Source organism: Cladophialophora bantiana (assembly GCF_000835475.1).
Source record: "Cladophialophora bantiana CBS 173.52 unplaced genomic scaffold supercont1.3, whole genome shotgun sequence".
Lineage (NCBI taxonomy): Eukaryota > Fungi > Ascomycota > Eurotiomycetes > Chaetothyriales > Herpotrichiellaceae > Cladophialophora > Cladophialophora bantiana.
Window position 1 is genome coordinate 1,167,619 of NW_015971577.1, and position 12,516 is coordinate 1,180,134.

General features: G+C 51.7%; 5 protein-coding genes across 5 annotated transcripts; 1 reads left to right on the plus strand and 4 right to left on the minus strand.

Annotated features, from left to right (window-relative positions):
- Positions 1-673: 673 nt before the first annotated feature.
- Positions 674-1,742, minus strand: Z519_02335 (high osmolarity signaling protein sho1; the record flags this gene model as incomplete). The annotated part of the gene is made up of 4 exons (XM_016760092.1): positions 674-1,177; positions 1,230-1,352; positions 1,400-1,555; positions 1,608-1,742. The coding sequence occupies 4 exons, from the start codon at positions 1,740-1,742 to the stop codon at positions 674-676; spliced, it is 918 nt and encodes a 305-aa protein (XP_016623613.1).
- A 1,979-nt stretch (positions 1,743-3,721) lies between these two features.
- On the minus strand, positions 3,722-4,426 carry Z519_02336 (uncharacterized protein; the record flags this gene model as incomplete). The annotated part of the gene is made up of 2 exons (XM_016760093.1): positions 3,722-4,125; positions 4,174-4,426. 2 exons carry the CDS (start codon positions 4,424-4,426, stop codon positions 3,722-3,724), a joined length of 657 nt encoding a protein of 218 aa, XP_016623614.1.
- A 1,172-nt stretch (positions 4,427-5,598) lies between these two features.
- On the plus strand, positions 5,599-7,320 carry Z519_02337 (uncharacterized protein; the record flags this gene model as incomplete). The annotated part of the gene is made up of 2 exons (XM_016760094.1): positions 5,599-6,283; positions 6,374-7,320. The coding sequence occupies 2 exons, from the start codon at positions 5,599-5,601 to the stop codon at positions 7,318-7,320; spliced, it is 1,632 nt and encodes a 543-aa protein (XP_016623615.1).
- A 1,626-nt stretch (positions 7,321-8,946) lies between these two features.
- On the minus strand, positions 8,947-10,408 carry Z519_02338 (uncharacterized protein; the record flags this gene model as incomplete). Its single annotated transcript, XM_016760095.1, has 2 exons — positions 8,947-9,762; positions 9,833-10,408. 2 exons carry the CDS (start codon positions 10,406-10,408, stop codon positions 8,947-8,949), a joined length of 1,392 nt encoding a protein of 463 aa, XP_016623616.1.
- Positions 10,409-11,058: 650 nt separating this feature from the next.
- Z519_02339 (uncharacterized protein) lies at positions 11,059-12,259 on the minus strand (the record flags this gene model as incomplete). The annotated part of the gene is made up of 2 exons (XM_016760096.1): positions 11,059-11,814; positions 11,867-12,259. The coding sequence occupies 2 exons, from the start codon at positions 12,257-12,259 to the stop codon at positions 11,059-11,061; spliced, it is 1,149 nt and encodes a 382-aa protein (XP_016623617.1).
- Between the last annotated feature and the right edge of the window lie 257 nt (positions 12,260-12,516).

The following is a 12,516-nucleotide window of genomic DNA, read 5'->3' on the forward strand; positions in this document are numbered from 1 at the left end:
TTCGTTTCATTTTGTCCATTGCAAAATTTGCAGTCTCGCGATTCGTAAAAGTTCAGAAACCCAAGCTCTTCAGTCACGTACCATCCGCCCATGTATCATCGACATATGGTATGTTTCTAAAAACCGACTCTGACCGACAACGGGTGTCGATCGTGTTGCTTGCCGTTGTCGTGATCCGGATCGATCGAGAAAGAAGAAGGAAATGTCGGGGTATTCCAGGCCCAAACCCGCCCCCGAAATACTTGCAGATTGGCAGAGTCCGCAGGTTGCTCGTACCACCTCGCCCTCATCCGGCCGTGCGCCATAACGCCTGTACAAGCCCCTGGAGGGATATCCATACCGTTCGATTCGTGGCCTAGTTGAAGAAACCCAAATACCACAAAGGCTCTTATTGCCAACCCACAGATTCCAATCCCGTCTTTTGTTTTGGGTCCATCTAACCAGGGGAAGGTATCGAGCACGCACAAGCTCGCTTTTCATATGGTGCCCACAATGCCGTTTCGAGGTTGCAAGTTGTAGTTCCATAGAGTCCAGAAAGTCATGTGCACAGAAGAGAAAGATAGCATGTCGTCAAAATCCGGTCATTAGTGTGATGTCGAGGCCCTTGATGGTAACCCGCCATCATTCATAGCGACAACCTCTCTTAAGATCCTTTTAACCTTGATATGTGATTTCATAACAGGATCAAGTAGTTGCTCGGTGCGATACCTGTTTCGCCATTCTCTTTCTTGGCCTGCCACCACCGGCCGCTTACATCAGACACTTCGAGAATCTCGTGCTTGCTAAAGCTGATCTCATTCGCGTCATCTGGGTTGGCCTCATAACTGTAAATGGCTTTGGCGCGGTATGGGTACTCGGTGGGCGGGCTGACTTCTTGGACTGGAGCGGGGGTGCTACTTGTGTTGGCTGCGGGTTGCGCAGAGGCCCGAGCCGCTGCTCCTGCAGGTCCGCCTGGGTATCCCGAAACAGGAGAAGAGGTCTCGAAGCCGCTCAGTTGTGCCGAGGTGTACATTTGAGGGGGTTGAGCAGAAGCAGTTGTCTGAGGGCGATCATAAACATTGGTCATGCTTTGTGGGGGGCCACGGAAAGATTGGCGTTCTTTGTGCAGGGCAAATTGATCAATGAACTCGCGATGGGCCGCAGCAGGGGTAGAACCGAAGTAGAAAATCCAGATGATCTTGACAAGTCAGCCGACAGCAAAAACCAAAAGACACGAGCTATCAACTTACCGCCACCATTGAGAGCAAAATGTGGCCAGCAGCAGCAGCCTCCATGGCGCCCTGTGGTTGGTAGACGAGTGAATTGACCGCAGATGTTGTCATGACGAGGCCAGCCGCAAGGTATCCAACAATCTGCTGGCCGTTAGTCGAGCCGAATGTAGACGAGCTAAATAACATACCGCGAGGCTGTATGTGTTTGTGGAGTTCGTAGCAAAGACAATGGTGATGCCGACAATGCAGCACAACATGTACGCAACAGTCCACCAAGCATATTTAGGGAAAGGATCTTGGATATTGGCAATGATTGATGCGATGAACGCAATCAACCAAGCAAGCTGTCGTTGGAGTCAGCGCCATGATCTGGTGCAAGCAGCTTGAGTCTCTTACCAAACCAATGGAGATGGTAGCCAACGCAAATGGATCACCAACGATGTAGCCGAAATCAATTCGACCACCTCTTCGAGCTTCCAACATGTTGTTTTTCTTTAACGAGGGAGAGTGTAGTGATCCGTATGAGGGCATGAAGGGTCAGCAAACGGCAGTGGTGTTTCTCGTTACGGAGATGCCGGCGCAATCAGGTTGATGCGGATGAAATGGTTGGCGGAATGGTTAATAGGGTGAGGACTGCGAGCGAGATCCAAAGTCCAGGCGCAGGTTGGGTGGAGGGTTGATCCGAGCGCAGGACAGCTCAATGAACTCGAGATCGCGTGCGTAGCGATATGTTGTAGTCTCTCGGGACTTAGTAGGTCTGCAATGGCGTGTGCCGGGTAAAGGAGCAATCGAAAGCCAGAGAGGCAAACAACCACAGCCGCCGATCAATCGACAGAATGTGGGAGGCGAATATCTTGTGACTGGTGGCTAAGAAAAGAAGAACAGAGAGTGGATAACAGATTCAGAATGACGGCAGGCGGCGAAAGGGTAGGGTAACGATTGACAAAGAATGGAATAACGCGAGAAAGGAATAAAAGGTGTTTTGGAAGAAGTTTCGGGGATGATGGAAAGTTGTTGCCTGAACGAGCGTGGGTGGTAAAAGGATGGTGTTGTGGTGGTCGAAGAGATGGCCGTGGTGGTTTGAGGAGTGAGGAATCGAGTTCAGGAGGAAGAAGCAGAGAGGTTCCAAGGGTCACTTCCGAGAGCAAGCAGCCAGCCAATTCGCCCTGAGAACCCTCTCCCTTTCTGTTCTTAGGTTCATTGGGGGGCCCTTTTCGCGGGAAGCCGCCTATACCTTATGGGGATCGTTTAACCCAACGACGCCCATGGGCCATCCAAGGCCCAGGAGCCCTGCGCCTGCAACACGTTTCACTTGTGGTTAGCACCCACCCTGCCCACCTTGCCCGAATCTCCACCCCCTGCGCTGTTCAACCAGATTCGGTCCTTGCCCTTCTGCCTCGAGATTTCCAAATTTTCTCCCTTCCAGGAGCAAATCCCGCATCAGCTCCTCCTTATCATCCTTGTTCGATGGCGTCCTGGACTGGCATACCCCGACCTTCTGAGCGCCTCGATTTGCTCAATTGCACCAGTCCCTAATAGACGCCACTTAGCTAGACTTAACATCCTCGTTCGGCTCTGGATCAATGGCACGTCGCAGCCGGTTGGCCACTTCTACAGCTTCTGGGTCACACACGCCACGCGCTCAATGGAAAGCGCTTTGTGGCACGCAACCTCTCGATTTGGCCCAAGATTGAACAATCTCTACGGGTATCGTCTATTTTGCAATTCTTTCGTAGACCTGTCCGGTTGATGGACAGGGTACGCTATTGCTAACGACGCTTTGCACCAGTTCTGACGCGGTCTCCCACGCCTTCCATCCTCCGAATCCTAGCTTGTCTGGCCCTGACACTCGGGTGTCCTCTATTCCGCTCGCATTTTCGTCGAAATGAAACTGGGTCCTGTACCTGACCCGCCGTCTTGGGCGATTGGACAAGACACGCCTCTGCCCCTGGCAGCTGCTGATCCATCGTTCTCGACCAATCCCAATGTCTCCACAGGAATGGGCCCTGGCACCGCCACATGCACGCGCCCGCAATTCCCACAGTGCAATTATTCTCGGGGCGAGGGGCTGGTAAGCGATCCTTCAGCCACAACAAGAAGGACAAGCAATTGCATGTGCATCTTCCTCCCACTGTTCGGACAAAGAATCTATTTGCCCTAGACGGACGGACAGAAATGCTCGTAATCGACCATGGGCTTGGCTGATGCGTCTGTTCTCGCGTCGATCTTTCCGGGGAATATGAGTCGTCGAGCACCGACATGGGTCGATTGAACGCACAGCTGCTGTCGTGCCACCAGAAAAGCGTTGGACTGCCAACGCCGAACCTTGTCCATGCAATATCTCCCTGCCTGCGAATTCTTGCTCTTGAACGTCACATGAACGTCAGACGACTGCCAGATGAACCATTTGTTTCTAACATCCGATTCGGCTCCAGGGATTTCCGACTCAGGCACCAGGGAACTCACAGTGCTCTGATTGATGTTGCCTGTCTCATCTTTTGTCATTCTTTTCACAGGTAGCCCTGCTGTTCCATTGCGCGGCGCTCCCTACGGATGACATTCCTCTCCACCCCAGCCGTCCGTCTCTCCCAGTCCTCCCACATATCTCCCATTCCGACCACTCCAGTCTTGACCCACCATTCTAGGCATCTAGCACTGCGCTCACGTAGCTCTCGAACTTCTTGTTGCATACGGTCTTCTTCTTGCCTGAGCCTTTCAAGTCTCGGCGCCAGCGACAACAGTTTCGAACTCTGATCTGCGGGCGGGACTTGCAATGTTTGTAACGAGGACAATCTGGATGCGGTCTCGGGATATAATGTGGCATGAGCGAGGACAATCGAGGCAAGCGTACTCGTGTCCTCAGACTTGGGTATTGTAGTAGCCGTCCCGGCAAATAGATCAGGATGCGTTGATGCTTGGGGCATGATCAGCAGAGATTCCAGCGTTGCATTCCCTCACCTACAGAGCTGCTCAATATCCCGTACAACTGACCCAGGTGTACCCGTGAGCCTTCTTAGCTTAGCAAGTGCGGCATCGAGAGCGTCTAACCTGGCCCACAATGTCTCGCTGCCAGAAGATGTTGTTGCGGTTGGAGGTGGAATACCATCATCGTTACTGGCGCCGCTGAGGAGGAACTCCAATCGATGGAGACGGGTTTCTAGGAGAGCGAGCGTGCCACGGGCTGCCACTTCTGGATATTGGACGTCATTTGCCATCTTCAGGGAGTTCCTGATCGGAGGTGACTTTGATTTCTGTCGTGTTGGTGGTAGACAACAGGGAGGATAGTGTCGGGGCGCAGCCTTAGGGCAAACTAAACAAACAAGACAAACATCACATACGAGGTCAGAGCAAACACGACAAACAAGACTTGGCGGCTCGGCGGCGCAACGCGCCCGTGCCACCCACCACTTCTCGCCTTTCGGCTTTCAGCTTCAGCTGCCCGTATTCTTGACTGCTAACAACTCACCAAACCCCGCCCTAGACAACGCGAGGCCATTATTTACTCCAGCAGGTAACATTGTGAACCTTTCGATCATTCGATCCCTGCAGCATGGCGCATGACTGTCTCAGAGCATATGTCTTGGTGTCTTGGGTGGCTGGGAGTTCGGACCACCCAACAAGCTTCTCACACCATCCATTACTCCACCTCTTGTCTTTTCTCACCACCATGATTTGTTCCTTCAATGCAATTACCCTCCACTTAAGCCAGGTTCGTATCGCCCTTTCCGTTCAGGTGGCAGGAAAGATCCTCTCGACCTTGCTTCGCCAGTGACGACCGGTTCTTTTTGACGCAGCCCATCCGGTCAATGGCTCTGCCTACTGCACGTCAGGGCATGTGTAAAGCTCATCCGAACCCTGCTGCCATGGCCAGTATGAACGACCTAGAGCCTCACTTAGGATAGTCAAAGCGATCGTGGCGGAGACCGTCGAGCTGCAGACGGTCGCGATCAACCCATCGACTCGATGTATCTCACCACGCGATGCTCAGAACAAAACCATCTTTCAATAGTTATGCAAACGTTAGCCACGGTCGGCTGAGGTGGTTCTAGCGACCATGGACGACAAAGGGAATCCCTGTTAAGGCTAACCAATCACCCGTTTTCGATGCTCGAGGTGCCTCCCAGCCGTCTATATTTCTCCACCCTTATGCTACTATCCATCTTGGAACCTGTTTTGTGAATCCCGTCCGCACGCTACAACCGGGCCAGCCGGTATCTGCACTTCGAATAACTCCTTCTGGGGTTTTTTGTCTCGCCCGTCAAATCGACTTTCCAGCGAACCACTCTCTTCTTCATACTTATTCTTCCCTTTGCTCACAGGGAAAGCGACTCTTCTCTCAAATGTGATGACTTCTGACCGTCAGGCTCGAGGTTGTACCACCTGTGCTATGGCACCACCAGATCCAAATCGCTGGACGTTCACGGACTATGTGTGCTTTCTCCGGAGCCATGGATTTCATAATCTTGCTGGTCTCGACGAGTTTCTCCAATGGGGTCTCGAAGCTAGCCGAATGCCGACAATGCAACGACCTCAACGGGCAACAGCCATCCTCCTAGAATTTGGAACGTCCAGTTTCAGAACGTCAGACCTCACGGACACTTCGAAACTGAGAGTCTTGTTAAAGGAATGGACGAGGAGATCTCCAGAAACGCCACCTACATCGCCGGCTTCTGGTTCCCAAGGACGCGGGGGCAGCGCCCAAGGGCGAATCATCATGGTGAACAATATCAACCCGGAGATGGTTGACACCCTTGGCAGTCTTCTCAATATAGAGCCTGCATTTTTTGCTTCACATATTATTGACTCCGCGCCCGGTGGTGCTGGAGACGGCCATACAGGGTCTCCACTAGCGTCACAAAATCTGCGGCACCAGAAGAACTTCTTTACGATTGAATATCCTTGTACATTCATGACCACAAATTGTGGGAAGGACGTCGACATTGAGAAGCTTTACTGCAAGGGAAACTATCACAGACGAGTGGAAGTATGTTCGAAACATGGGAAACAGAAAGTTGCTGTGGCCCGTCGAAAGATTTCGTTTTACATGAAGAAGACTCTCGACCCGTGGATATGTAAGTCCTACCCCCAACTATCTGTTGTGCAAACAGGTTCCTGTGTATCATTTAGAAATGTGAGAAGGGTGCTAAGGATTTTTTTTTCAGGTGTGGTGCTTGTCGACCCGCCAATTTCCTTCTTCACACTTGGAGCAGAACCCTATGGGGTGTACTCTCCCAGCCAACGACTTGAGGTCACCGGCTACCAAGGAGGATACCTTGATTTCCTTGAACAAAAGCCACCTTTAAACCGGAACGATCACGACTATCGTTTATGCGGAGCTAGGCCAATGTGTCCCAACCCGTTCGACGATCTCTGCCGGCACTGGCAAATTATGGCTCGAGACGGCCTTTTCAATCCAGCGGAGAAAAACATGATCAACGTCATGCGCCCGGCATTTCAAATCGCAGCCAGCGAGTGCACAAATTTCTTCGACTACATTCGTTCCACATTGGAAAGCCAACTCATTTCTACCGCGCTCACGGTCGATCCAACAAAGACAAAGAGGATCCTCGACAAAGTCATTTTCCTCGACTCGATGCTCAGCAGGTACAAGCCCATTCTGACGCGGATAAAAACCTACCTCTCGTCCGACTCGGAATTGAATGAGGACTACCGCAGTCTTTTGATCGACCTACACCACTACAGAGCGGAATGCGACTCTCAAATGCAGCACATCCTCGCGGTCTCGCAATGCCAAGATACTTCCTCTCTCCGCTCAATAGAGGCCGATTCCCAACGCCAAGCAGACTACTCACGTTACCTTACCATCATTGCCCTCATCTACGCCCCCTTTGCGCTGGCATGCGCGATATTCACCTTACCGCACGATTTTGCTCCTGGGGCACATTATTTCTATGGGCTCTTGCCCGCGACTGCTGGCGTGGCGATCGTGTTTTTGTTGCTGGTGTTGCCAGAAGCGCGGGATCCCCTCCCGAGCATCAAAGCGGCTTTTTGCGGGAAGCTCACCAAGAAGAAGCTGCTTGCGAAGCCGAGTAGTCGGGGCTCGAGATCAGGGACAATGAACGAGAAGATGGATTTTGATGAGGTATAACACAGGCAGATTTCAGCGAGTGTGAAAAGGGGCGGTCGGATCTGAGATCCAGATGCTGTGGAAGCCGAAGAAGCTAGTCTTCTTCTCCCCTCGACGCGCTGAATGGAGCAAACTTCAAAGCCAAAAGACCTGTTTCTTGCAATGATGCGCGAGAAAAGGACGGTGCAAATAACGACCCAGCCGGACGCATCGAAACTCTTGCGAGCAAGCTTCGCACAGAATGATGGATGTCGACGAGATTCACGACCTTGACAATGACAGTTCTGCGTTTCATGGAGCACTGTATTTCCCACGGCTCCAGAGAGAATCAGACCTCATACGTATACACCGCGACCTAAGAGAGCGAACCGCCAGATTTGTGAAGATCAGGGGCTTCCTCCGTAAGGCGGATTTCGCATCAACATGGCAGAACATGCCACGCCTCTCCAGGAAAGGAGGCAAGATATGCATTCCCCAGGCAGACACGGCGGCACGATCGAAATGGGCATGTCGTCTGCGTTGCGTCGTCTTGTCCTTTTTTTTTCCCCCTGCTCGATCCAACGAGCCCTACACACCGACGAGAACGCAGGCGTGACGTGGTTCTTTTTAATGAACCAGACTGCAAGCGGCGATGGTGGTGATGATGGCGATGCTTTGACTCACAAGTAGAGTTTTCGGCCTACATCCATCCGTCCATCCATCCATCGATAGCTTGGACACATGGATGCATGCATGTCCTAATCAAATGTAATAAGACGTTATGAACAAAATAACACTTACGTTGTAATCTATTTTAGAATCTAGATGCCCTGCAAGATACCCGGGTCCGCCTCATCTCTTTTCCTCAAGTCGAGTATCGCGTATCGTGTTCGAGTTCGCGTTCAAGTGTTGGGTCTGAGGTATTGAATTAAAGGGTGTCGAATGTCCAGTTTCGAGTGTCGAGCGTTCCATCGAGCATTCAATCGAGCATTCATATTCCATTGCATTCCATTTCGGGCACATGATACAAGCCGTGAAGTATACTTGATGTATGGGTGATTGACACTGACACGATATGTACTCTATACTCCGTACTCCGTACACTGTAAATAAATAAATCCGTATATGATACACTTATTTACAGACCTAGGTGTGTGTAGATATATATACACGTACCTGCCTCCCGCCCTCGGTCCTGGCGACTGACCATGATCAAAAAAGCACCTGAGTAGCGCAGCAGGACACGGTATAGCACAGGGCAGCGTATCTCGAAGGGAAGGGGGAGAGGGTGTGGCGACCACAAGAACCTGACGCATCAGAATATGACAACCGAAAGGCTCAGCTAATGCCTACCGTCATGCGAAACATATGTATACATATACACATACACATACGTCCACAGAGACCGGTGGGAAGGGGGCCAAAGGATCGTTGCGAGGAGCCTCGACACAACGCGACGCGCAAGACACAATGCATCGCAGCGCAACAATCTTCCCGTCAATGTCGACCTTGATGGGGATGACAGGCTCGCATTCCAGCATTCACCACTTCTCTCACGGCACCCCAACGTGGCTTCTCTGATTTCTCCGTAACAGCTCGGAAAGAGTCACGAACTGGCTCTGGAACTGGTCCTCTCGGCGAATTCTGCTTTCTTTCATTCATTCAGACTTAGACCTCCACTTTGGTAGGAATCTTGACCTGGCCTTTCTTTCTCTCCTGACTGGGCACACCATACCTCTGGCCCACCGCTCCCTTCCCGGATCCTCGTCCATTTAACCCGATGCCTTGTCTCGTACTCTGCACCTCCGTCACCACAAACTGCCATCTTCCCGCATCGATCCTCGTTTTCTTGCTTTCCTCCTCCTGCTGCAACTTGTTCTTAAGAGCTTGCTGTCTCTCTTCGTCTTTCTCTAAGCGTTCGCGATGGCGCGCAAGTCTCTCGAGCGGTGTGAGTGAGCGGTTCAGTTTGTCTTTTTCAAAGGCGATTAAATGCGGGTGGGGAATGCGTGAGTCCGCTGGCTTCAATACCTCGCGTCTGTGACCAGGCTTGCCGATGATTTCGGGTTTAGAGTCCCGCCACGCTTCGTAGACTCCCTCGTTTATGGCACTCTCTTGCTCGTCGGAAAGTCGCGGTGCGCCACTGAATACCCGTCCTGCATCGGTACGGTTGAACGCGCGTGATTCGGATGTCGGGTAGAAAATTTGTGGAAATGTTAGCGGGTGCTGTTCTAGATCATTGATGGATTCGTGAGGTTCGCTGGCTAAGCGCGTCTTTGGGTTGAGGGTGGTGAGAGGGACCATGCCGTGGATGGCGCGAGCGTAGGGAAGAGCGAGGGGTTTGCCCTGGAAAGAAACGAGAGATGCAATGTCAGCTTTTGTCCTGGAAATAGCAAAGAAGAGCCATTGAGGTGTGTTTCCCTTTCCGGGTTCAGAGAGTTGTAATTTGTATGTTTTGTAAATCACCATGCTTGGAAGTCTGGAAGACTAATCGATTTGGTTGTTCATCACAGGAAGGTCATTGCGAAATATAAGTCACGACGAATAACATGCTTACCTCTCTCCTCATCCTCCTCTCCACCTCTACTAGTCTCACCACAGCAGCCACCCTCCTCATATCCACGCCCATCTCAATCGAAACTTGCCTCACCGACTTCCCCTGCCGTTGCACTCTGTCCCAGATCTCATTTCTGAGATCCTCTGACAGAATACTCTGACTCACAAAATGCTTGTTCCAGGGAAACGGCCGTAGATCGTCCAGTGTTTCTTTCGGGAGCTTATACTCCTGTTCATGTTCCGTGGCGGCGGCTTCCAGAGCTTCTTCATCCGGCGTCATGGCATCTTCAGAGCTCTTTTCTTTCGCCGACTCCCCTGACGTCTCCTGGCCTTTACCGCGAATGAGGTTTCCTCGTTTGTCATACGCGGATAGGTAGTTTGTCGACCCTGGAAGGGGGTGGCGGAAGTTCTCTCCAGGCCCGCGAAGCCAGAGCCAGAATTGCTCGCGGAGTTTAGTCTGCGACAGCGAAGGGGTGGAAGATAAGGCACGCTGAAAGCATGATTTACAGTGTGTTTGGATCGTAGGTGTCGTAGGTAAAGGGAGAGAGACTGCGGAGGGAGATACCCGGGGAGGCATGTTTGTTGTGAGTTGCGAGGGTGAAGTGGACTATCGAACTGCTGAAGAGACCATTGGGAAAACCAAAGCGCGATACTCTTACAAAGAAAAACGCCGTAGGACCGTGGCTTTGCTGTTGATTGTGGGAGCAGATTGTTGAAAATGTTCGAAAATTGCGAGCCAGCTTTGAATTGAAGCCGGCAAACCTGCCTCTTTGGTCCGTGTTTCCTGGCCTCCACCACCCGCGTATGTAGGTACCGTGCAATGCAAAGTCATACGGACTCTCTTGATCGATACAATCGCAGGGAATAGCGCAGACCGCCTCGTTATTGGGTCTGAGTCTAGATTCGAGACCAGGGCGACTGGCCATTTGGTCATAACACGACAAGAGAACTTTAGGGCTCGAAATATGATCTTCTCGAACAATAATGTTTGCAATGTCAACTAATGATACACACAGAGCTGACTCTCTATGCTCTGATCTTGATCTCATTCCTCATGATCGACTGGTAGTCTGATATTTTTGCTTCAAACATAGATCAAAATGCCGCCTCAAAGGGTATCTGCTCTAGAGATGCGAAAAAGACAGACTCGCTTGAACGCTGCAAGAAAATGACAGAGGAGATGAAGTATAGCCCAGGGCTATAGCCCAGCAAAGAGCTGGAGGGCAATCACGACAGCAGGACGTCCGTGCCTTGAAAGGTTGCGGTGCCAGACCACATACCTCTGATTAAAGGCAGGTTCACCTTACTGATCGGGGTGTTCGTCGAGGCTGCAATTGTTTCAGCCTGCTTCTTGATTGTAGGGTCGTTGTTGATGGTCATATGACCATGAAACACAATCAGTTCGCCGCCCTTGATGATGTCCATACCGCCTGGTCCAGTGAGGTCGGCGTCACTGGTGACGAGCAAGGGGCGGCTTGATTTGGTGTAAGGCCCCCAGATATTTGTCGCGGTGGCGTACGAGACATCGTATTTGGGCGTCGTAAAGCAATTGCTGCTGAAGAACAGGAAGTAGATTCCTTCGTCGGATCGATGGAGAGATGGTGCCTCGATCAATGGTCCGTCAAATTCGTCGCGATCTAAAAGCTCAATCGCATCCCCAATTAGAGTGGTGCCGTCGGGGCCGACTTCCTGGAGCATGAGGGGGGTCGGTACGATGGGTGCAACAGTGTTGCCGCAGGAGCCGCCGTGTCCAATAGAATTCCCGTCGACTTTGTAAACGACATAGCGTTTATTGGTGGATTCGTCGAGGAAGCCGTCGGGATCAATAGCTCCACCGAGGGCATTGACGTCTGGGCACGCGAAAGGAGTGTCAAGCGGGACATAAGGTCCCAGAACATCCTTAGAAGTGGCCGCACCCACACAATGATGTGCAGGAGACCACACAACATTATCGGCGTAGTAGAGAACAAATGAACCATCGTCCTGGCGCGAGAATTAGTCATGGGGTCTGAAGAGGACCCTCCGTGCTACTCACCAGCTGGACCACATCTGGCGCCCAGACACCGGCGCCTGTCTCCCATGCCCCTAGAGAGGGTAGAGCGTCATGATGGTCCAGTAGTGTCCACGTCTGGTTATCGGTCGAAGTGGCCACTTGAACATGGACCAGGTCCGGTCCGAGGGCTCGATTATTGGTCGCAAAAGCATACGACACGCCATCAACATGAATAACGGCAGGATCGGGGAAATTGGATGATATATGGGGTCCTATTATGGAAGCGAAAGGACTCGAACCGGGATCTGACGTTAGACTTGTCGACGAAGACTGTGGCAATGGCTCCGGTGATCGTATAACAGAGTTTCGAGGAGTCAACGGCCCCAGGCTGGTCACGGCCGACGAGGCCAGGAGATACGTAGGAATGGCCACCATGATGCCGAGTACAATCTGAGTTTGCAATGAAAGTGGGAAGAAACGACCGTCTCTTTCTTTGAGAGGTAAATCTGAAGAAGTAGGATGTGGAAAAGAAGGAATCGAGGGCTTCTCTGAACGAATGTGAGAAGATTGGACACCTCCCTGACGAGGGCGCCTGGAATGAGCGGCGAGCAAAGGCTCTTTTTCTGTGCTGTGCAAATGAGTCGCCATGGTGTTAGAGGGTAATGGCAGTGATAATATAGTCGAGTGCAGGG